This window comes from Artibeus jamaicensis, unplaced genomic scaffold (assembly GCF_021234435.1).
Source record: "Artibeus jamaicensis isolate MK-2021 breed Jamaican fruit bat unplaced genomic scaffold, CSHL_Jam_final contig_452, whole genome shotgun sequence".
Taxonomy (NCBI): Eukaryota; Metazoa; Chordata; class Mammalia; order Chiroptera; family Phyllostomidae; genus Artibeus; species Artibeus jamaicensis.
Window position 1 is genome coordinate 18,311,002 of NW_026521837.1, and position 21,793 is coordinate 18,332,794.

At 36.4% G+C, this 21,793-nt stretch overlaps 1 protein-coding gene across 3 annotated transcripts in view; it reads left to right on the forward strand.

Annotated features, from left to right (window-relative positions):
* BANK1 (B cell scaffold protein with ankyrin repeats 1) overlaps positions 1–21,793 on the forward strand; it is a 299,128-nt gene that overhangs the window by 58,127 nt on the left and 219,208 nt on the right. For all 3 annotated transcript variants that reach the window (XM_053666388.1, XM_037156882.2, XM_053666389.1), the window contains exons 3-5: positions 5,358–5,512; positions 14,941–15,079; positions 19,952–20,091. In XM_053666388.1, the coding sequence (XP_053522363.1) occupies positions 5,358–5,512; positions 14,941–15,079; positions 19,952–20,091 (434 nt within the window). The remainder of the gene's footprint in view (positions 1–5,357; positions 5,513–14,940; positions 15,080–19,951; positions 20,092–21,793) is intronic.

Below are 21,793 nucleotides of genomic sequence, written 5' to 3' on the forward strand. Positions count from 1 at the left end.
ACTCAACTGCCTTTTACAGTGCTAATTCTGATTCAGTGTTCTGAATGGGGCCTGGGGATCTGCATTTCTGATAACCTGCTGCTCTGAGGACCACACTCTGAGTTACAAGGTTTGCTACTATTTCTTTGCAGCAAGTTGGACTAAGAGGTGGGAAGGAAGAGTGATTAGTGGGTCATGGAACAGGAGAAGGAGAGGGAAAGGGTAAGAAAAAAAGGGAGAAAGTGTAATACACAAAATGGAATGAAAATGCAGGCAAAATAAAGCATACAGGCCACCAAAGACAGCATCTCTACATATATAATTTCTGTTGGAATTACCCTGCATGTTATGAACTAAAATTAGAAGACTAAAGTACCAAGAATAAAATATAAATATACATTCAGGCTAACATATGAGAGAATTGCAGTTGGTAGATTTGTGCATTTAGAGTGCCAGGGAAAAAATGAGCATTTAAAAAAACTAGATGTTCTTCCTTTTGGAAACCAACATTTTTAGGCTGTATTAAGAATATTCATTTTTACATATATCTAATAGGTAAGAAGTTTTGTTATCATTATTAATAATTACCATCAACAATATCCTTGACTGAAATATTTCCTATATTGTGTGCTTTATAATGCACTACAGACAACAAATGATTGTTTGAGAATGCTGAGGACTAGACCAATGTTTGTAAAAATTATATCTCTTTTTAAAGCACACTTGTTTCCTTTATCTCTTGGAGAAATATCTGTTTACTTACCTGACTGGTGGGTAGTATTACAGTCTTTAATGTGACAAAAATAATGATGTTTAGTGTTGAAATTTTATGGAAATATTGTAGTCCTCTCTAAATTGTAGTTGGATATACAAACTGAAAAAGATTGATTTAGAAGCTTTTAAAAATAAAAACATAATGTTCATTCATTTTGATATCAGAAATCAGAAAAAAAGGGATGGAAAGTAATATTCAGCACCAACTCTAGACCTACGATATTATACATATTATTAAATGTAATCAAAACGACTCAATAAGGAAGGCACTCTTTGTCCCATTGCATGAGATAACACTATACCACCTTATAGGCAGTGTTAATCCCTTATAACAACAAAATAATCTTGTCCCTTCCTCTGTATCCCTGTTATTATTACTGTCATTCATTTCATTTATATATAAACATACATAAGCATATATATACTATACATACTTAAATACATATAATTGAATACATTGTTGCTAGTATTTTAAATAAAATGGTATCTTTTAGATCAATTATGATAAAAAAATAAATGTTTTAATTTTACCTTTAGTTATTTCTTTTTGATACTCTTCCCTTCTTTATGTAAATCTGAGTTTTTGACCTGTATCATTTTCTTCCTCACTAAAAAAATTTCAAGTTTTCTTGCAGGCCAGTATATTGACAACAAGTATCTCAACAATTTGTTTTTATGAGACACTTTTATTTTTCCTTTATCTTTGAAGGATAGTTTCACAGGGTACAGAATTCTGGGTTGGAGGTTCATTTCTCTTACACTTTAAATATTTTACTTCAGTGTCATCTTGCTTGCACGGTTTCTGAAAAGTCAGATAATTCTTATCTTTATTCTTTTGTAGGTAAGGTTTTCTTTTTCTCTAGCTCTTTTTATCCGAATTTTTTTCTTTATCTCTGATTTTTTGACATTTTAAGTGTCATTCCTTCCTATACTTGTTTGGGATGTTTCCTACTTCATATTATCTGAGTTTGTTGGATTTGTGATTTGGTATCAGACATTAATTTGGGAATATTTACAGTTACTATTGTTCTTCTGTTCCTTTGCCTTTTTCTACTCCTTCTGGTATTCCCATTACACATATGTTATGCCATTTATAGGATTCTCAAAGTCCTTGGATATTCCATTATGTCTTTTTAAGTCTTTGATCTATTTCCTTTTCAGTTCTCTAAAATTATATTGAGATATTCTCTAGCTCAAACATTCTTTTCTCAGTTTATGCTCAGTCTACTAAGAAATCCATCAAGGCATTTTTTATTTTTGTTAGTGCTTTTGATCTCTAAAATTAAAAAAAAATTTCCTAGGATTTCCTTTTCTCTGCTTACATAACCAATCTTTCAGGTTGTCTACTTTATCTGTTAGAGCCCTTAGCATAGATAGTTGTTCAGATTCCTAATCCGATAATTCCAATATCTCTGCCTTGTCTGGTTCTAATACTTAGTCTGTCTCATCAAATTGTTTTTCCCATTTTGATACTCCTTACAATTTTTTCTCAGTCCGCACACATGATGTAAATGGAGGGTTCCTTTTACTGGGGGTGAAAGGAACCGCTGAAAATTGGTCTTTATTAATATGGTAGTAAAAGGTATAGAGGGAGGGGAAGCTTTCTTTAATCCTATAATTAGGTCTCCCTTGTTTAGTGAGCTTATGCTTCTGGACTATGAACCTCATAAGGGCTTCACAGTTTTGTTTTGTGGTGCTGAATGCCTGTGGTGGGATGCAGGTGGTTATTTCTCTTCCCTAGGTCAGTTAGACTCCCATAATACCACAGTGATGGGAGCCTTGGTTAACTAATTCCCCTGCAGGGCAGGTGGTGCTAAGAAGTATCTGGGCTATTACAAAGTGGTTACTTTTCCTTTCCTCTTGCTAGACACAGGAGAAAAATTTTCTCCAATATTCACTCTGGGAATCTGGTTAAGTTCCTGAAAAAGATAAACCTCAAAATAACATCTTCTTTTCTTCCTGGCTTTGACTAGATTCCCCTGGAGTGTTGAGCATCCTGCAATTTGTTCATTACAGTTCCGTTTTCCCCAGCCCAGCACTGGTTCCTGGGTGCTTTCCACCCCTGAGTCTCTCTGGTTAGCTGAGTCTCCTGTATTCGCCTGCCTGCCTCTCCAACCTTGGGGTCAGCAATGACACTGTGTCTGCCCCTTTCTTCAGGATCAAAAGTAAAAAAAAATAGTTGTAGAAGTTTTTTAGTCTGTTCAGTTTTCTCTTTGTTACAAATGGGTTCCTTACATGTGATATCTGAAACCAGACTTCCTATTTTTGTTTTTTAACTGAAGTGGGAACCTATTAAATTGAAAGTTTTGCAACTTGAATTTTTTCAATTATATTATAAACTTGTTTCTTGTTAAATATTCTTTGATGGAATTTTTATTAGTGACATTACATATTTTTATCTGGTCTCTCAGTGCTCAGACTGCTTCCAATTTTCTGAGTTATAAACTGTGCTTCTGTGAACACTCACAGAGATAAATCATCTTGTACATCCATGACGATGTCCTTAGGGTAAAATAAAATAGCTCTTCTTAATCTAATAACACAGAGAGATTTTCAGAAAACATCCCACATATTTCTATGGTGGAACAATTTATACCTCATTCTTACAAAGTATATTAAATGCAATCAGTTTATTTGTTCTTTCATCAATTCACAAAATTATGGAGCCAGTTCTGTAACTTTTTATATTTTTGAGGGGGGTGTGTATGTGTGAAAGGGAGACACAGCAAGACCGGGAGAATGAGGCATTTTATACAAAATGCCTCATTTTTCTTGGTAAAGAAGTAGAGGCTTTTTAAAAAATTCATTTCAAGCAAGGCTAGTACTGGGAGAAATCTGCAAATCCCAGGCGTTCTGTGCCTCTATTCTGCAGCTTTCCTAAGGCAGGGAAAGGAAAAGACCCCCTGCTTAGACCTGGCATGGGGACAGCTCTTCTCCAGAGGGCAACTCTTCTGTACTCTGCTTTCCTGGTGGAATTGCCTGTATGAAACTGGTGGCTTCACTTTTCTTGGATACCATGAGACTAAATTCTAGCTATTTCCATCTTTATTGCTCTTGGCTCTTCCTTTTTTTCCTGTCAATGTCCCTTAGCCAAAGATCACTAGGAACACACCTGTATTTGAACTATTTGGTTTGTTGTTGTTGCTGCTATTTGTAATTGATAGAGGGCACCACGGAAAACTGTAGGGTGTCTCAGTAAGAGGCTTTTAAAAAAGACTTAACCGTAGGATTTAGGCTTATGTTAAGTGATTTGAGGGAGCATTCAAAAAAGCACGGCTATCATTTGCTTACGTCAAAAAGCAAGTGTAATGTTATGACTTGGTACAACCATAACTCTTACCGAGAAGGAGGTCATCCACTATCCCAGTATGCTTAGGACTGATGGGGTTTCCTGAGACACAGCATTTTCAGTGCCCAAACCAAGAAAATGCCTGGCAAACTGGGAACAGTTTGTTACCTTATCTATCCAGAAGGCAAGAGAAGAGAGAAGAGGCTGAGGCTGGAGCTGGTGAAGAAGTGATATTATCACTCACAGGAGCCAGAACTTGGAGTAATCAGTCATGTTTGTGGTTTGATCAATGTCCAGTTTTTGCCCAGATCCAGACATGATTTCATAGTGGTCTCACCTCTAATGTGGTCCATCACGGTGACAGAGGGGCCTTGTCCGATGTTGATACTGCTCTTAGCAATGTCAAGGCTTTTGCCCAGGGTCTGGCCAGTTTCTAGCTCTTCAGGGTCTTCTTTCTTTTTTTCCAAGTCCCTGTTTTAGAAATTGATGAGTGCGTTTGAAGTTGGCCTAAGATTTTACAAATGTGATCTGGTTGTTAGAGCCTTGGTTTCAGCCACACTGGTTCTGTGCCTTAATGATGCTGTGGGCTTTGAAATATTGAGTAATAAAATAGTATTATCTCTCTCAAACACAACACTTTCCCCTTTAATACAAAAGATGTTTTAATGTTTAAGGCCAAATAATAAATTACTAAAAGTTAAAATTTAAAAAATCAGATACTGTTTTTCTTCTCTGAAATTCTAAGTTTACATTAGCATATTTCAGTGTTTTAGTAAAACTGCCATAAAGAAACCAAGATATGGAATACTTTTATTATGGAACACATTAACACTTTGATGAACACTAATAGTTCACTATTAGACTAATGTTTCTACCAGTTTATTTAGTAAGTGTCTCCTAGTTAAGTTTTTGTTTTAAAAAACTAGAAATATATGTGAAAGGTAAATTAATTGTTCTGATTTAAATTGTTCCCATTTAAAATAAAACAAATTTTTTAAGTTACAGTCACTGAAAATATGTAGTTACATATTTTTTTAGAATTGCTGTTTTAATAGTAAGGGAAAATATTAGATGGTGGTTGGATTTTTGTGGGGAAAACCTTTAACTAGTACATAGTCGCTTCCATTTAGTCACTAAGGTTATACCACTGGTAAAATTGTGGAGCAATTTCAATTATCAACATTGGCTCTTTAACTCAGTTTGCTTGTTCTGTATATTAATTAAATGGATTGTTCAACATATAGTCTTTTTAACAGTGGAAGAAATAAAATGGCCTTAGCTGTATTATAATCTGTGTTTCTGCACCTTTGTCTAGGTTCTGAGGACTACCTTGAGTTCAATATTGCAACAGATGTAAAAAGGGAACATTCTGGGGGAGTAAGTGAGAAAAATCAAGCTGAAGAATTACCAGAAGTCTCAAGAAGCAGCACCCCCCTGGCACTGGTGCTCCCCACTGAAATTCCCTGTGAGGTCAGTGAAGATGCCTTATTGTTTGAATGGCCGTGTTGTTTTATGGGTGTTGCATGCATGCCAAAATAACTGGCATTTTTGTTTACTTTGTTCATGGCTGTGTCCTCAAAACCCAAAACAATGGTGATTAATAGGCATTTGATACATATTTGTTGGATAATTAACCATTGGAGAATATTTTGAAAGCTTAATATTATCAACTGTTGCTTCATGAGTTACAAACCAGCTTATAATTGGTACACATACTGAGTTACTTACAAAAGAACATTGGGTTTGTATGAACCAGATCAAAGATTTTATTTTCATAAAGGGAAACAGATTCTTTAATAGAATTTTAAAATACGTATTTTTCAGGATGATCAATATTTCAATTACATAAACATGTATCAAAGGCTTATATAAGAGCTAGAAGAGCTGTCCTTTTGAGAATACAAGAATAAGAGAGGGGGAAAGCAGATTTCTGAAGGTGAATATATTAGTACATATTGCTGACATTTTCCCTCTTGTCTTCCTTGGAATGAAAAGCTGAAATAAGCCTCTCAGTAGAGCTTGACTGGAGTCCCAGACTATGTAATCTTCAGACAATAAAAGAATGCTGGCTCCCAATAGTGTCTGCGCCTTTGAGTGGGAGGAGCCAAAGATACAGGACAGCCTTGGGCAGTTGCCTGCAAGGGTCCTTCTGGTAGAAGCCAGTGGATTTATGTGACTGGATGACAGGGGCTGCATTGTCTGTTGCTGGGGGGCAGGTTCTGGGAGAGACATTCCTCATTCTGTGGGGACCAGCAGTCCTGGGAGCAGCCACACATTCTGTGTAGTTGGATAGCATTTAATCCTCTCAGCCCAGATTTCCTGCCTAAGCAGAAAAATTACATCTTTAAACTATTATACTTTCAGTTCCAGAGGAACAAAAACTTCTCTGATGCTACCTTAGAGACCCCAGGAACCTGAACTGTACAAGTTCAAGGGAACTGACACAGATAATCAGGCCAGGAAAAATTGCAGCCCACTTAAAGGACTCAAAAACTCAAGGGAGGGTACTCAGGCTAAACAACCAGGACTGGTGGTTTCTATCAAGTCAGAAATAATGGAAGAGACAGCAATAAACAGAAGAGGCTGTAATAAAAGACAAATAAGAACTGCTCTCAAGTAGATAAAAATCAAAGAAGAAAAAGCAAAAAAAAGAAATGAAGCGTCAGAAGAGAAAGAAATAGAGAGAGAGAGAGAAAGAAAGAAAGAAAGAAAGAAAGAAAGAAAGAAAGAAAGAAAGAAAGAAAGAAAGAAAGAAAGAAAGAAAGAAAGACAAATCCTATGGAACTAAAAATAACTCACCAAGAATTATGCAGTGAGTCAAAGTAGCTGCTTTTAAAAATACCTGTAACAGTAAAAATTGAATAATATAAAACCTGATTCCAAAATTAAATTTGCGGAGAAATTAAAATCCAAAAATTAAATTCCACTCGCCTCCAGGCAGAGATGATGGGTTAGGATCAAGGTTTTTCCAATGACAGAATCCTGGGCTGTTTTTAATTGACTTGGAAATAATTCTTCTAAACCCTCTGAAGTTAAATTATTTCATTGTCAAATTTCTCTTGGGTACTCAACTTTTTAAACAACCCTAAGAGTTGAAAGGTCAAAAAGGAAAATTTTAGCATCAGCCCTACACCCTAAAAATTGAAAATAAGCTAATCTGTGGATGAAAAAATAGTTACCCAAGTAAAAATCTTGTGTTCTCAGAACCTCGATTTTAGCACAGTCTGAATCCACATGACAATTGCCAGGCACCACAGGAAATATCATTTGTATCCAAATAAGTGAAACTCGTGTTTCAGATTTGCCAGGTAACATTCCACCTGCACCTATTGTCTGAAACCACACCTTTGAACTTACTCACGTCTCTGAAGTCTCCCAATTAGTGGGTGAATAGAAACCCTTTAAGAATATGGCCTCTTTCCAGGAGGTTATGTTTGATTCCCTGCCATTTTACAAGATCTAGAAATTTACCATACTCTTATTGCCAGCCACCAGGTCTTATTTGAGATGGAACTCATTCATACCCAGCATCTTCAAAATCTATTCATTTCTCCATGTACTTGTGTGTTTCCAGCATTGCCAGCATTGAGTCGACTGTGAGTTCTATCTGGTGGCATAACCTTTATCTTTCTGATGACGAGGGAGTGAGTGTGAATCCACCTTGCTACTGCCTTTTGCTGTGGAGCTGCTTGGGTCTGGGGACCTGCCTGCTAGAGGAGTGCTCTCCTTGCTCCCTCCTCCGTTCGGAAGAATCAGCTTGAGTGGGTTGTTTCCCTGAGGCAGTGAGTCAGGCTGCTGCTGCTGCTGCTTTTGTGCCCAGGAGCCTGGGAGCTCTATTCCCTCAGCCTCGCCATCTCTCCAAGCCTATTCCTTTCAATGCATTGTTTTATTGTCCGGGCCTTGAAAATTTTGTACTACTTTAAAAACAGCATAAAATATTTTTCCTTCGATATTTTTATGCATGGATGCAGATATCCCTCTTGTGCTCTATTTAGGTGAATTATTCCCCCTTTCAGAAACACCTAGATGAATTTTAGCAGGTTAAATCTGCTACTTCATTTTGACCTCTTCCTTTACCTTTTTTAGGATTAGCATTCTTTGTTGTATCTTGGTATTTTTAAATCTTTTTTTTAATGGGCCAAAGCATGTATTTCTTTAGCACATTCCTCTTGATTCTGTCTTGTAATTGATGATGAGAGATATGAAGTCATTGGGTTCTGACTGCCCAATGTATCTATTATTCAAATGAATCTTATACCCTTGGTGAAAATTCTACCTGGAGGCATTCTCACACTGGAACAGCGTCTAAACCAGAACTGGACCTGTTCTATTATTTGCTAGTTTCTCTTCCCTGTGCTCTGTGTTACGTCAAAGTCTTAATTTCATTAATTTTTCTGGCAAATTCCCTCAGAGCAATGATTTTCATCTAGGAATGATCTTGCCCTCCTTCTCCCAGAGGATATTTGACAAAGTGTGCGGCGAGTTTTGGTTGTCCTAATTGGGGCCTACTATGGGCATCTAGTGAGAAGAAGCCAGGGATGTTGCTAACTATTTTGTAATGCACAGGGAAGTGCCCATAACAGTGACTTCTCTGGTCCAAAGATGTCAGTAGTGCCAAGGTTGAATCCTGTCTCAGAAGATGAGAAATACAGTCATGGCTAACAGCAGTAAATGGTCTTCAGATCACCTAACAATGGCATTGGAAATTCAGCGCTCCCCTTCAGAGACAGCTCTTCAATCCACCCAGGTGTTCTCTAACCACTGGCTAGAGCTGTATAATCTATAAGCAGTTGTGCTATTTGTTTTTTTGAGGGGCAGTTTGGGATGAAGTACCAAATTACTTTATTTGATGGAATTGTACAAATGAAAGAACAGAAGTAGATGATTTGGTACAACTTACACAAAAGATAAAGGTAACCCCAACATGCATGTGCAGTAGTGACCAGTGAAGTCACCTGTGGCAAAGGAAAGCCTACCTGAGGCTCAGCTCTCATTACTGTCTCCCAGGGTACACTTGTCAAAGAGCTATTCTACCCTTCCAGACTCAGACTTTCATCTCATGTGTGCACTGGTGGGAGAGTCATGAGCATAGCTGCCTTCTAGTCACTCTTATGAATAATACCTGAAGCTATAAGAAGGGACTTTCAAACTTTTCTGCCATGGGTGTGCTCAGAAGTCCTATAGTTTGCTATCTGTTGCCTCCTGCCTCCCCTGTTATTTCAGTGAACTCCAATCCCAGGTTTAGTCATGGCTTCTATATTTCTTCTTCAGTAGCACCATCCTAAAGAGCAGTTGAGAGTGAGCTTATTTTCATTGTTTTACCATTGTAGGCAGGTCTTCCATTTATACCTTCCCCTCTTATTGGAAGAATCTGTTCACTGCAGTCTTAGCTTTCTCCCCCTCAAATCTCTTACTCCCTTTAGTGTAATTAACCACTATCCCTGCATTGTTTTATTTCTTCTTCAATAAAAGATCTATTACATTTCAATGTAATTTGGAAAATTACAACATTGAAGAAATAAACTGAAGAAGATACAAGTAAGTGAAAGCACAGACCATGTTTATGGATAGGAAGAATTAACATCATTAAAACATCCATACTACCCAAAGCAATCTATAGAGTCAATGCAGTTCCTATCAAGATTACAATGCCATATTTCACAGAACTAGAACAAACATTTCAAAAATGTATGTGGAAGCACAAAAGACCCCACATAGAAACAGAAATCCTGAGAAAGAAGAACAAAATTGGAGGAATCATACTACCTAATACCAAATAATACTGTAAGGCCATAGTAATCAAAACAGCATGGTGCCAACATAAAAACAGCCGCATGAATCAATGGAACAGAATAAAGATCCCAGAAATAAACCCACACCTTTATAGTCAATTAATATTCAATAGAGGAAGAAAGCACATACAATGGGCTAAAGATAGTTTATTTAATAAATGGTGTTCAGAAAATTGGACAGATATGTGCAGAAAAATGAAAGTAGACCACTTTCTTGCACCACATATAAGAATAAATTCAAAATGGATCAAAAACTTAAATGGTACACCTAAAACTAAAAATTATAGAAGAAAACATAGCAAAATCTTGGACATTGCTCATAGCAATATTTTATTGGATATATCTCCCCAACAATAGAAAAAAGAAAAAATAAACAAATGAGACTATATCAAACTAAACAATTTTTTCACAGCAAAGGAAATCATCAACAAAATTAAAAACAACCCACAGAATGGGTGAGCATATTCACTGATACATCTGATAAGGGGTTAATATCCAAAATTTATAAAGAACTTAAGAAACTCAACACCAAAAAACCACAAACCAGCCAATTAAAAAATTAGCAAAGGACCTACGTAGACACTTCTTCCAAGAGGACACACAGATGGACTATAGACATATGAAAGGATGCTCAATGTCACTAATCATCAGAGAAATGCAAATTAAAACCACAATGAGATATCATTATCTCACACCTGTCAGAATGGCCATCATCAATTAATCAACAAACAAGTGCTGGGGAGGATGTGGAGATAGGGGAACGAACCCCTTTGCCCTGTTGGTGGGAATGCAGACTGGCATAGCCACTGTGGAAAGCAGTATGGAGATACCTCAAAAACTTAAAAATGGATCTGCCTTTTGACCTAGTGATCTCACTTCTGGGAATATATCAGAAGGAACCCAAAACACTAATTCAAAAGAACATAGCACCCCTATGTGCATTTCAGTGGTATTTACAATTGCCAAGATATGAAAGCATCCCACATGTCCATCAGTAGATGAGTGGATAAAACAACTATGGAACATTTACACAATGGAGTACTGCTTGGCTGTAAAAAAGAAGAAAGTTTTACCCTTTGCAACAGTATGGATGCACCTGGAGAGCACTGTGCTACATGAAATAAGCCAATCATAAAAAGACAAATACCATATGATTTCACTCATATGCAGAATCTAATGAACAAAGTGAACTAACAAGCAAAATACAGACAGACTCATAGATGGAGACCAGGATGACAGCTTGGGGTGGGGAGCTTAGGGAGTAGAGAGATTAAGCAAAAAGGAAAAAGGACTCATACACGTGGACAACAGGGTGGTGATTGCAGGAGAGGGGAGTATAAGGAGACTAAGTAGTAATGGAACAAATACAATAAAAATATTATTTAAAAAAAGACATCCACCCTGACAGAACCAGAAACTTAACTATCTATAACCCATATTAAAGACCAAGTTCCAGCCCTTTTGTTTAGGTATCATAATTTTTCACTCATGCAGCAAAACATTAGAGTTTGAAAGTGATAATTGTAATAATGCTTTCTCTCTTTAAATGCTCAGAAGTACGTATGGAATAAACAGAGAAAAGATTGAGCATGAAATAATGGCTTCATAACTGATAAGACTAAATTTGTAAGTATGTGACTATCCTAGCATTTTCTCCATGGGATTAGATGTATTCATATAATTTCATCTGTAGTCAAGATGCACACAATAATTACGGGGAAACCTGGGCAAGCACAGTCCCTCCCTCTTGGAGTGGAGCAGGCTACTTCCTGCATGCAGATGTGGGCACCAGATGAGGGTGGGAGTCCTGAGGAAGATAAGGAGTAGAGCAGAGCAGACTCAATTTTTAAAAAGTTATATTTTTACAGTCTTATTTTCATCTTAATTTGAAAATATATAGATTGTCTCTTATGTACAAAGTTCTTGCAAGATACACCAATGATATGAAAAAGATAAAAATACCTTCAAGATGCTTAAAATCTAGCTGGGAAGCAAGCCATAGACATGAAACAGTAACTAAGAGCAGAGGGCATGACTTAGAAAGGGTCATAGAAGTAGTGTAGGTGTAAATTCTTTGTGATTCCTTTGGAAGTTGTGCAACTCCTTGTGGGCAGAAGTTGTAGGAGGGATCTGTGGAGTTAGTGAAACTTGAGTTGAACACTGATGGAAAGGATAAGTGTGGAGAAAGGGAGGGAGATACAGAATGAAACGGCAAGCCAACATTGTATGCAGACAGGACTGGCTACCTAATCAGCAGGGACCAATGCAAAATGAAAATGCAGACACTCTTGGTAGTGTCAACAAATCATTAAACTAAGTGCAGGGCCCTGCTAGGCACAGGCTCTGGAGCAATTGCACAGGTCACATGGCCATGAAGCTGGCCCTGTGTACAAATGAACATGTAAGTGCCTCATTTGGGGTGGTCAACATGCTTGTCATTCGCTTAGAACTTTTCTCCAGAAATGGTTGAAATGTGGAGTCATGCCCTCTCTTAAGGAGAGAATCTGATGCATAAGAAGCAGTCATTGCGAACGCTCATGAGTAAGAATGTGTTGCCTGAGTGAGTAAAACAATGGAGAGGGTGCTTAGGCTTACAAGGTTCTGAAGGAGAGAGTTCAAAGTTAAACAAGAAATTTGAAGCAGGAATTGGAGATCTGAGCTAAAGTGAAATATGGTCATTAAATATTTGAAGTTAGGGGAGAGACACGAGTAACAAAGGGACTGAAGAACTGCATCAGACCTGAGGTTCCTGTGCAGAGGAGATTGCAGATGTGAAAAACAGGAGGGGCTCACAGTCCTGACCCTCAGGGCTCAGATGGAGTAGTGCACTGAAAAGGTACAGGGAAGAAAACAGGGAAGTGTTTCTGACATGTTGGATGTCTGGGGCAAGAGAAGGAATAGTAGTAGTTCCCTGGAGATGGGATCTTTTTATTTTTAAATGGGAATTTTATTTTTATTTTTTCATTTTTTCCCATTACTCTCCCCTGCCCTGGCCGCCCTTCTCACATTCAAACCCCCCCATTGTCCTTGCCCATGAGTCCTTATACTTGTTCTGTAACATACCCCAATGAGAGCAAAAATGTCGGAAGCTTTCAGGAGTTTAAGATGGAACTTTATTGGCCAAAGTTTCAGAGTTTTACCTGCGTAGGGGCGAACTCTCGGGGTGTCTGAGGACACGGTGCCAAAATGGCTGCAGATGAGAATCTGCAGCCTAGGAAAAAGCCTAGGCGCTTACAGCCTAGGGTTTTTATTGGGGTGAGCAAGCAAGCAAATACAGAAGCAGACGTAGCTGTTAGCAATTGGCTATCTTGAGAGAACACACATGGCTGTGTTCTCTGCTTGCAACAATGGATACTTTTCTGCAAGGACAAGGTCATGCACAAGGCAGTTTATCTTGTTCAGCACTCTTTGTACTTTCTGTACTTTCTATCTTCCTTGCTGAGACAGTCTGGAGCCTGCCTCGGGTTCCTCTTGGCTACTTTTATCTAATTCTGGGCCTAACAGTTCCTTGAATTGACCCTTCCCCTTCTTTCCCCCATTAACCCCCTCCCCCACTCCTCTGGTCACTGTCAATCTGTTCCTTATTTCCAGGTTTTATTTTGATCGCTTCTTTATTTTGTTCATTAGGTTCTACTTATAAATGAGACTATATGACATTTGTCTTTCATCACCTGGCTTATTTCACTTAGAATAATGCTCTCCAGTTTCATCCACGTTGTTGTGAAGTATAGAAGCTCCTTCTTTCTTTCTGCTGCATAGGATCTTTTCCTGGTGTGCAACTGAATCGGGGAGGAGAAATTTAGATCAAAATACCCTATGGACAAATATGATTTGGGAGCATTGGACCCTGGTGGGAAACTCCCGAAGTGAGTGTGAGTCAGCTGCAATGATTTTGTAACGTCAGTGAATCCGTAGAAACACTTTGGCACAAAGCATTAGAGATGTTAGCTCTATTGGTGGGTGGTTTTTGCTTTGGGAGATATTTAAATAGGAGACCTTTGAAATTAATTACTTTGGGTAATCATAATTGTATAAGAGCATAAAATCAGGTTCCTGTTCATTTTGTGAGGAACTTAAATTTAGTTTACTTTAAAGAATATATCTGAAATCATCATAAAAATTGTATTTCATTTTAGTTATTCTGAAGGGTTAAGCAATATGATATAAAGAAGAGTGCAGATTTTGAATTTATGTAGTTCTGATTCATCTTCAAGTGTATCTTTGTGTATTAGTTATTGTGTTCATAAAAGGGAAAAATCATAGTCTTCCATTTTGGTTTTGGTTTGTGCATTTATTTGCATGTGTGTATGCGTGTATACTCTCATATGTTTTGGTTACAATTGAACAAACTTTATACAAAATTTGCTTAGAATAAGTTTTAGTATAAAATAAATGTTTAATAAATATATACCTTTTTCTTTCTATGTTTAATTTCAATATTCTTATCACTAACTTCAAAAAATTTTCCAAAAAGTTTTCAAAGACCCTTACATAGATTTAGCCTTTTTACCTTAATGAAAATCTTTAAACTGTTAGATTTATAAACTTTAGTAAACCCAATGACCTTTTTCAGATATCCATCATAAATAACCTACCTAGAGAATCTCATTTAGTTAAGATTTAAAACTATTGGACTTTTAAAAAGTTTTACACTTCCATTTTTAAAAAAACTCATCATATTTAAATGTCAGTCCTTCCATTTATAGATAAATACACCAAGTTCTAGAAAGGTGAAAGAAACATTTTGAAAAGAATGGTTTGTTTAATGGTTGAATGACAGCTCCCTGGGGGCCTGCGAGGAGATGGGGAACTTCACACACAGGGAAGGGACAAGGGTAAAGGGAACAGCTACCTTCTCACTGACTTTTCCATTGTAAAATAAGGTACTGGAAAAAAATGGGGTAGTTCATAAACACCAAGTCCATAGACTCAAAATGTAATGAGATTCACATTTACATATTTCCTTTCTAAATATGGTTGAAAATATGGACATGATAGAAGACAAAATGATTATATGCAGCCTCTGTCAGTAATAATTGCAATGAGTTATTTGGTTAATGTAAATGTTTTCAAATGCTTACGTGGGTTTTATTTTTCATTTCATAGAATCCTGGTGAAATGTTTATTATTTTGAGAGATGAAGTAATTAGTGATGCTGTGGAGGTTGAATTTATATCATATAACAAACGTGTTAGAATACGGCCAGCCCTTTGGAATAAAACGGTCTGGTGCATGAAAGCTTTAGGTAAGAAAGTCTTTTATGCTTTAATAAATATAAAACATCATCCTGAATTTCTTTCAATAAATTTATGATACACGGTTTCATTTCCCTACAGAAACTAATATTGTCCTGCAGGTGTTTCCTGTGTTAACTTTCACACACCCAAGGTTGTTACTATTAATCTGATTTTGCAGAAGCACAAATGCATCAATTCTGAGAAGTTGGCTTGTGTACCATGTGGTGAAACAGCATCCAGTTACATCGCACATTTGTGTGTGTGTCAGTGGAGAGCACTTGTACATATGCTAGCTGTTAATTATGGAACTAAAATTATTAGCTTTATTGTAATAGGATTAGTAAATATTTGGATTTTCCTTAATGAACTTTGAATTTGTTTTGCTTCTCTTTCTCTCTCTCACTTTCCCATTCTCTCCTTCCCCTCCCTCTCTTCCTTCCTCTCTCTTTGTCTTTTTTTTTCCGGTCATGCCCCTGAGTATATTTTTGGTTGTTTTGGAAAGCATAAATCTTTTTCAGTATTTTATCATCAGGGTAACATGTCTATATACAATCTTCCCTCCTTTTCCTAATTTAATTTATGAAGCTGAACACTTACTACAAATTTTGGAAATGTAAAAATATGTAAAAGTAAACAGTATTTCAAATGCATCCTGAGCTTTTTTATGTACCTGTTATGAAGTAAGTCCACTTACACAGCATCTGCAAACCTTCTCTATTATGCTGCCCAAAGCACGTGTCCCCTCTGTGGATTTCCTTGCACAGCTGAGATGAAAGTTCGATTATAGAAAGGAAAGACTCCACACCGAGCACGTGTAAACATTCAGACGGGGCTTCTTCTCACGTACAAGGATATGCAGGAGTGAGATGAAAAAGAACTCTCTTTGTCTTTCTTCCTTTTCCAAAGACCCTTACTTCCTTATGCCACAGTTTAAAATGATTTAATGAAGACTAATTTCTAACTAATTAATTTTGGAGTTTAAACTAAATCTAGTTAGACTAAAATCACTATACAGAAAAAATCAATATTTCAAGTTAAGAAATACTTAGGTAATATTTCCCAAATAGCAGATCGAAATGTCCAATAAAATTACTCACAATAACCACAGTCATGGAAATAAAGAACAAACTGACAGTAACCAGAGGGGATGAGGGAGGGGGATAACAGGGCAAAGAAGGGGAAGGGTCCTCAAAGAACAAGAATAAAGGACCCTCAGGCAAAAACGCGAGGGAGGGGCGAAATTGAGTGTGGGAGGTGTGGGTGGGTAAGGCATGGGAGAGCAAGGGGGGGGATGGAGACAACTATAATTGAACAATAATTAAAAAAAGATTTTATATTCAGTTTACCTAGTAGCTAAAAGCAGCGCAAAGAATAAAACATATCAAAGTTCAAAGGTTTTTCAGAAAAGCAGAAAATGTTTTTCAAAATATACTAATTCATAATACGTCTATGTAGTTCAACAGCAAGTTTGTCGTAAAAAAAATAAATCACTATTTACTACTTATGCTAATTAAACCTCTCAAAGTCTTTCTGTCAACTATTCTGTAAATTAATGAGAGATTTTCCTATGAAATTTTGTCTGCTCTGTGGTGTTTAGCAATACAGACTGACCCTATGAGTGTGTTTGAGAATATGGATGGGACATGCTTCTGCAGACATGACCCCAGAGTTTTATTTTCTCTGCCTTGTGGCACTGTTACTTAAAATTTTTGAGCTTTGCCTTGACTGGTGTGGTTCAGCGGGATGGGCTCTAACCTGTGGGCCAAAAGGTTGCTGATTCAGTTCCCAGTAAGGACACATGCCTGTGTTGCAGGCCAGGTCCCCAGGTGGGGGCGCGTTAGAGTCAGCCAATCAATGTTTCTCTCACACATCAGTGTTTCTTTCCTTCTCTTTCTCTTTCCCTTCTCCTCTCTCAAAAAATAAATAAATAAAATCTTTAAAAGTTTTTGAGCCCTAGCAAGAACTATATTTTGTATCATGACCCAGCACATGTGCATAAATCCATAATTAAAACAAAGGTTTTCAAAGCAATAGTTAAAATAATGGTGTTGGCCTGTCACGCAGAACTTGGACTGTCACTCCCATTCTTACAACATGAGAAAGCTGAACAAACTGAAAATAAATTTCTTCTCTTGAGTTCATTAAGAACTATGGTTGTGGGGCAAACCACCATTCCCAAAGATGGAGAGCAAGGTAAATCAAGAGAGTGACAAAATAAGAGAGTGATAAATATATATGATAATATATGTCAAAGAACCAGCAGAAAGATCTCACCATATCTCTTTTATGATGTATCATCTGCTTTCTTTCAGAAAATTAAAATCCCATTGTAAGACCCCTAATCTCTTTTCTGATAAACATCCATATCTTCATTTAAAATCATCCTTATGAAATGTACTGAAATTCGTTTCAGTTGAGTCCAACAACTGCAGAGCCCTCATTACCACGTGTATGCCGCTGAACTGATGAGAAGTACTTTACAGCTTTCAGTTTTTTGTTGTGATTTCTCTTCCATTCGCTATTGGACAGATAGTTATTTTGGGAAGAGGGAAGTTTTCTGTTTTATTTCCTTTAAAATACAAGTGTCTACTCAAGCAATATGGTGGTAGGAAATTTCATTTAGCTTCATCTAGTAAGGCTTAAAATTGCTTTTGTTGGCTTTAGATTACTCTGAGCAATATTATAAGGTCCTTCAACCCATTCAGGAGATAAAGTAAAATTAATGCTTAAACTTTAAGAACTTTTAAATATTCAAAGCTTCATTAGGGGCTTAGGGTTAAAACTAGCTTTTTAGTTAGTCTTATGTTTAATGTCTAATTCCAAACCCCAGAAAAATTTTCAGGAGAATTTGGGGAATGTCTCTGAGACAAAGATTGAAAGTTTTAAAACTGTGTTCTGACAATGAATTGAAAAAGATAAATTATGTTTACCTTTGTTACAATAAAATATGACTTTTCTATTGAAATGACTGTTTATTGTTATTCTTTCCTGGGAAGCCCCAAATTCTCAGATAACTTGAATTGCTCGTATGTTAGATCAGAATTCACAATGGAATATATTAGTCACTTTAAACAGCTTGTTCACAAAAAGCTTTGATTAAATTAAAATGTATGATGTAGCTGTAACTAGTACTCAAATATCAGGGCACTAAATTTTGCCTTCCCAAAGGGATTTTTCGTTATAATCAATTGAATAAAATGTCTCTCATTTCAATCAACTTTACTCTTTCCCTATTCAAACACAATTTTGAGAAACTTGACTATAATTTAGGTAATTTTCTTCATGAGAGTAGTAACAAATATCTAACTTTTCATGAGCAACTTTACTGTCCTAAACTATAAAGTATTATGCAAAGATGATCATAGATTATTTTTTTAAATAGAGGTTAGTTGTTAGGGAGAAAGGCTTTAGTGCCTTGAGTGAAGAGGACAGGGGAGTAAAGAGTACAAATATAATATGGAATTCTGTTGAACAACAATTAAAATTTTTTGAAATAAAAAAAATTCTGTACAAGCATTAGAGCAAAACATGATCATCTAAGCCTGCTTCTGATTCTGACCACAATATTTATCCAGCTCTTAACTTCTATTCAAACTGAACCATACACACAAGTATAACAACAAGTTCCATGTTACAAAAAGGAATAAATCTAAACAAAGTGAATGGCAGTAGATACTTTTGGGCGTAACCTAAAGCTTAAAATGAACACTTAAACTGACTACATTTGTCCACTACTTTCTGACATGTAGAACGAACCTCAATTTAAACTGCTACTCAATTCTTCCTCTATACCATTAGCTAGCCTTAAATACATAGCATGAACTCAAACATACTTCATATATTATCGTGTTTTATGTTGAGACCAGGAAATATCTTTTAAAATAACACACACCAACATAAACACTCTTCTTCAAGAGTGTAGAAAAGAACTGTTTTCTTCAAAGCTCCTGGAAACTATGATTGTTCTATCTATAAAACTATAAATGTAATGATACTATAATGATATTTTTAAAAGAAATGAGCCTTTTGCTCCATGTATTGGGCAACGTATGCTTCCATACTGGGAAACATATCGTAACAAAGAAATGCATGTACAGTTTATCACGTGACTACTATCGCTGAGGTTTCTCAACTCTGTGAGGAAAATATGTCTTAAAGAGTCAACTGAGCATCCTCAATCTTCTTTTCATTCTCGAACACAAAAAAGGTGTGTCTTAGCACACTCAAGTTTAATTCATGCCAAGCAGGATTTAGAAAACTTTTCAGCTGTGGACATAATTACTAAACACTAACTCTTCTCATTATGTGAATAGCAGGTGTGGCTTCAGAGATTTAAAAAAAATGTGCTGTTTTGAGAGGAAAAAATAAAACCATTGTTTCATTTTTAAAAGAGAAGTATAAACAGGTAGTTACAGGGAAAGTCATGGGGATGTGAAGTATAGTTTAGGAAATGGAGTAGCCTAAGAACACATACACACAACCCATGGATGTGGACAATAGTGGGGTATTGCCTCAGGAGTGCTGGGTGAAGGTGCCAAAAGGAGAAAGTTGGGACAACTGTAATAACATAATAAAATATAATTTAAAAGATAACTTTATCATGTGGAAAACGGAGACAACTGTACTTGAACAACAAAAATACATTTTATCATGTGCTAAAAATAAACTTTATCATCTTGTAATTTTATTAAACAAGTCTAAAATTATACATTCTATTTTGTGACTTCTAACTTTTAAGGATAAACAAGAAAACATAAGTGCTAGTAGTTAATAAAATTGGTACACATTCTTAAAGCTTTCCTACATGTTCTCAAAGAGATATAGAATGTGAGACATACGTTACATACCCAATTTCTAACTCTATTTTTGTGTTTTATAAGATTTCCCTGCCGGCTCCGTCAGTGTCAACGTCTACTGTGATGGAACCGTGACGGCCACAGCGGAGATTAAGTACTACACAACAGAAAAGGCTGGGGGATGCCTATCAGGAGCGGCGGGTTCAGGGGATGGTGTGTGCTGGGTAAGTTCGTCTCTCCATGAAGTTGGTAATGAGCCAAAGAGCTAATGTGAACAAAAGAATGCATGCTTGGGCAGAGAGTCTGTATGTTGGTTGAATAAGAATGAGTTACTGATCGATAGGAAGGGAAGAAATCAAGTTCTGTGCTTCAGAGAGTCAGATGAATTAGTTTGCTTAAGTCAAGCATTCCAGATAATGTCATGGGGAGACAGGTTTACCCATTACGAAATAGCTATTGTGATAAGCTAATTTTAAAGCTGTTACAGAGCAGATAAAGAAAGACAGAAGGATTAAAGAAAAGCCTTAAGAAATTAGTTTCCTCTTTATCTAGTTCTGGACAATACAGAACAAAAGACAAGTCAGGTCATGTGATGCTGTGAGGTGAAGAAATTAGACAAACCAAGAATACCATCAAAAAGGGAGCAGGAGGTATTAATCTAGAAATTGTTATATTCATGCAGAAATTTTCAAACTCGGTGTATGTTTTTCTTAGCTTAATTTATCACTGTTATCTGATAGTGAAAGTTCTTGCTTTAAATTAACAATATTCATTTAAAAATCCAGAAGGTTAAAATTTTCAGGGACATTACAGAGAGGCATTTTTGAGCCCAGGTTGCTGCTATTACTCAGCCATGACTCAATGAGGAGCTTGTGGTCTCTCAGAGAGCCCGCTTAGGCACATTTTTCCAGTGAATGTACGTGCTGTGAATCCCTGCCCTCACCGATTTAGAATGTAATGATTGCATTTTGATTCATCTTTATGCCATTAGTTTAATTTCTGCATTTTATTTATCTTTTTGTTACCTGACCCACTTTCAAAAGAGAGAAAGCCTGTTTGATGTGGAACTTTTATCCTTTATAAATTTTTCCATCAAAATTTTACAGCAAAGTAAATGTCATTTCTTTTTATAGCTAAGAGATAATTAGAATTATCACCTTGCTTAATTGCTATTGCTTTTTTGGGGGGGATGGAAAAGGTGGAAGGGAAAGGTAGTTGAATGAACAATGTGATCTTCAAATTCACCACAAAACATTCCTAAGAACTTGCAACAAAACCACCAATGACAGGAAGTTGAGAGGTTGTGAAGCCTTACATATTTAAGCTAGTTGGGAATTCGAGGTTTTGTTATTTATTTTGCGTAACACATTTTTCTGTTAGAGTTCTCCTTTATGAACGACATATTGTAGAACAACAGAAATGGTAAAAATGTCTTAGAGAAGGACAGAGAGTAAAATACCATTTGTCAAACCAGGGAGTCTGTGGACATTTGACAAAATGTCTACTTTGTGATTTCAAAGCAAGAACAAAAGTAGTAGCCTGAAATATGGATTGTTTCATTTTTTGGTGACAAGTCCACCTTATCTTCTACTTTAAAAATGCTGTTCATTACAAAAGGATTAATAAAAGTGATATATTGCATTATTAATATATAGTCGGCAAAGAAATAAAGTCATCTCCCAAACTCATCTCATTTTTGTGTTGCTTTAGCCCATAGGGAGGAAAAGCCCTTTGTATATAGTAAAAATTAAATGCAATTTATGACTCTTGGACAGTTTTTCAGAATTCTATAATATGCAAGTTAGTATTTCTTCTACAACTTTGAGTGAATAAAAACTTTTAGATAACTAGAAAATACTGTTTCATGTTCACCTTCAGCATCAGGAATGAGGGGTGAATAAGGGTTATGACTGAATCTTAGGGTTT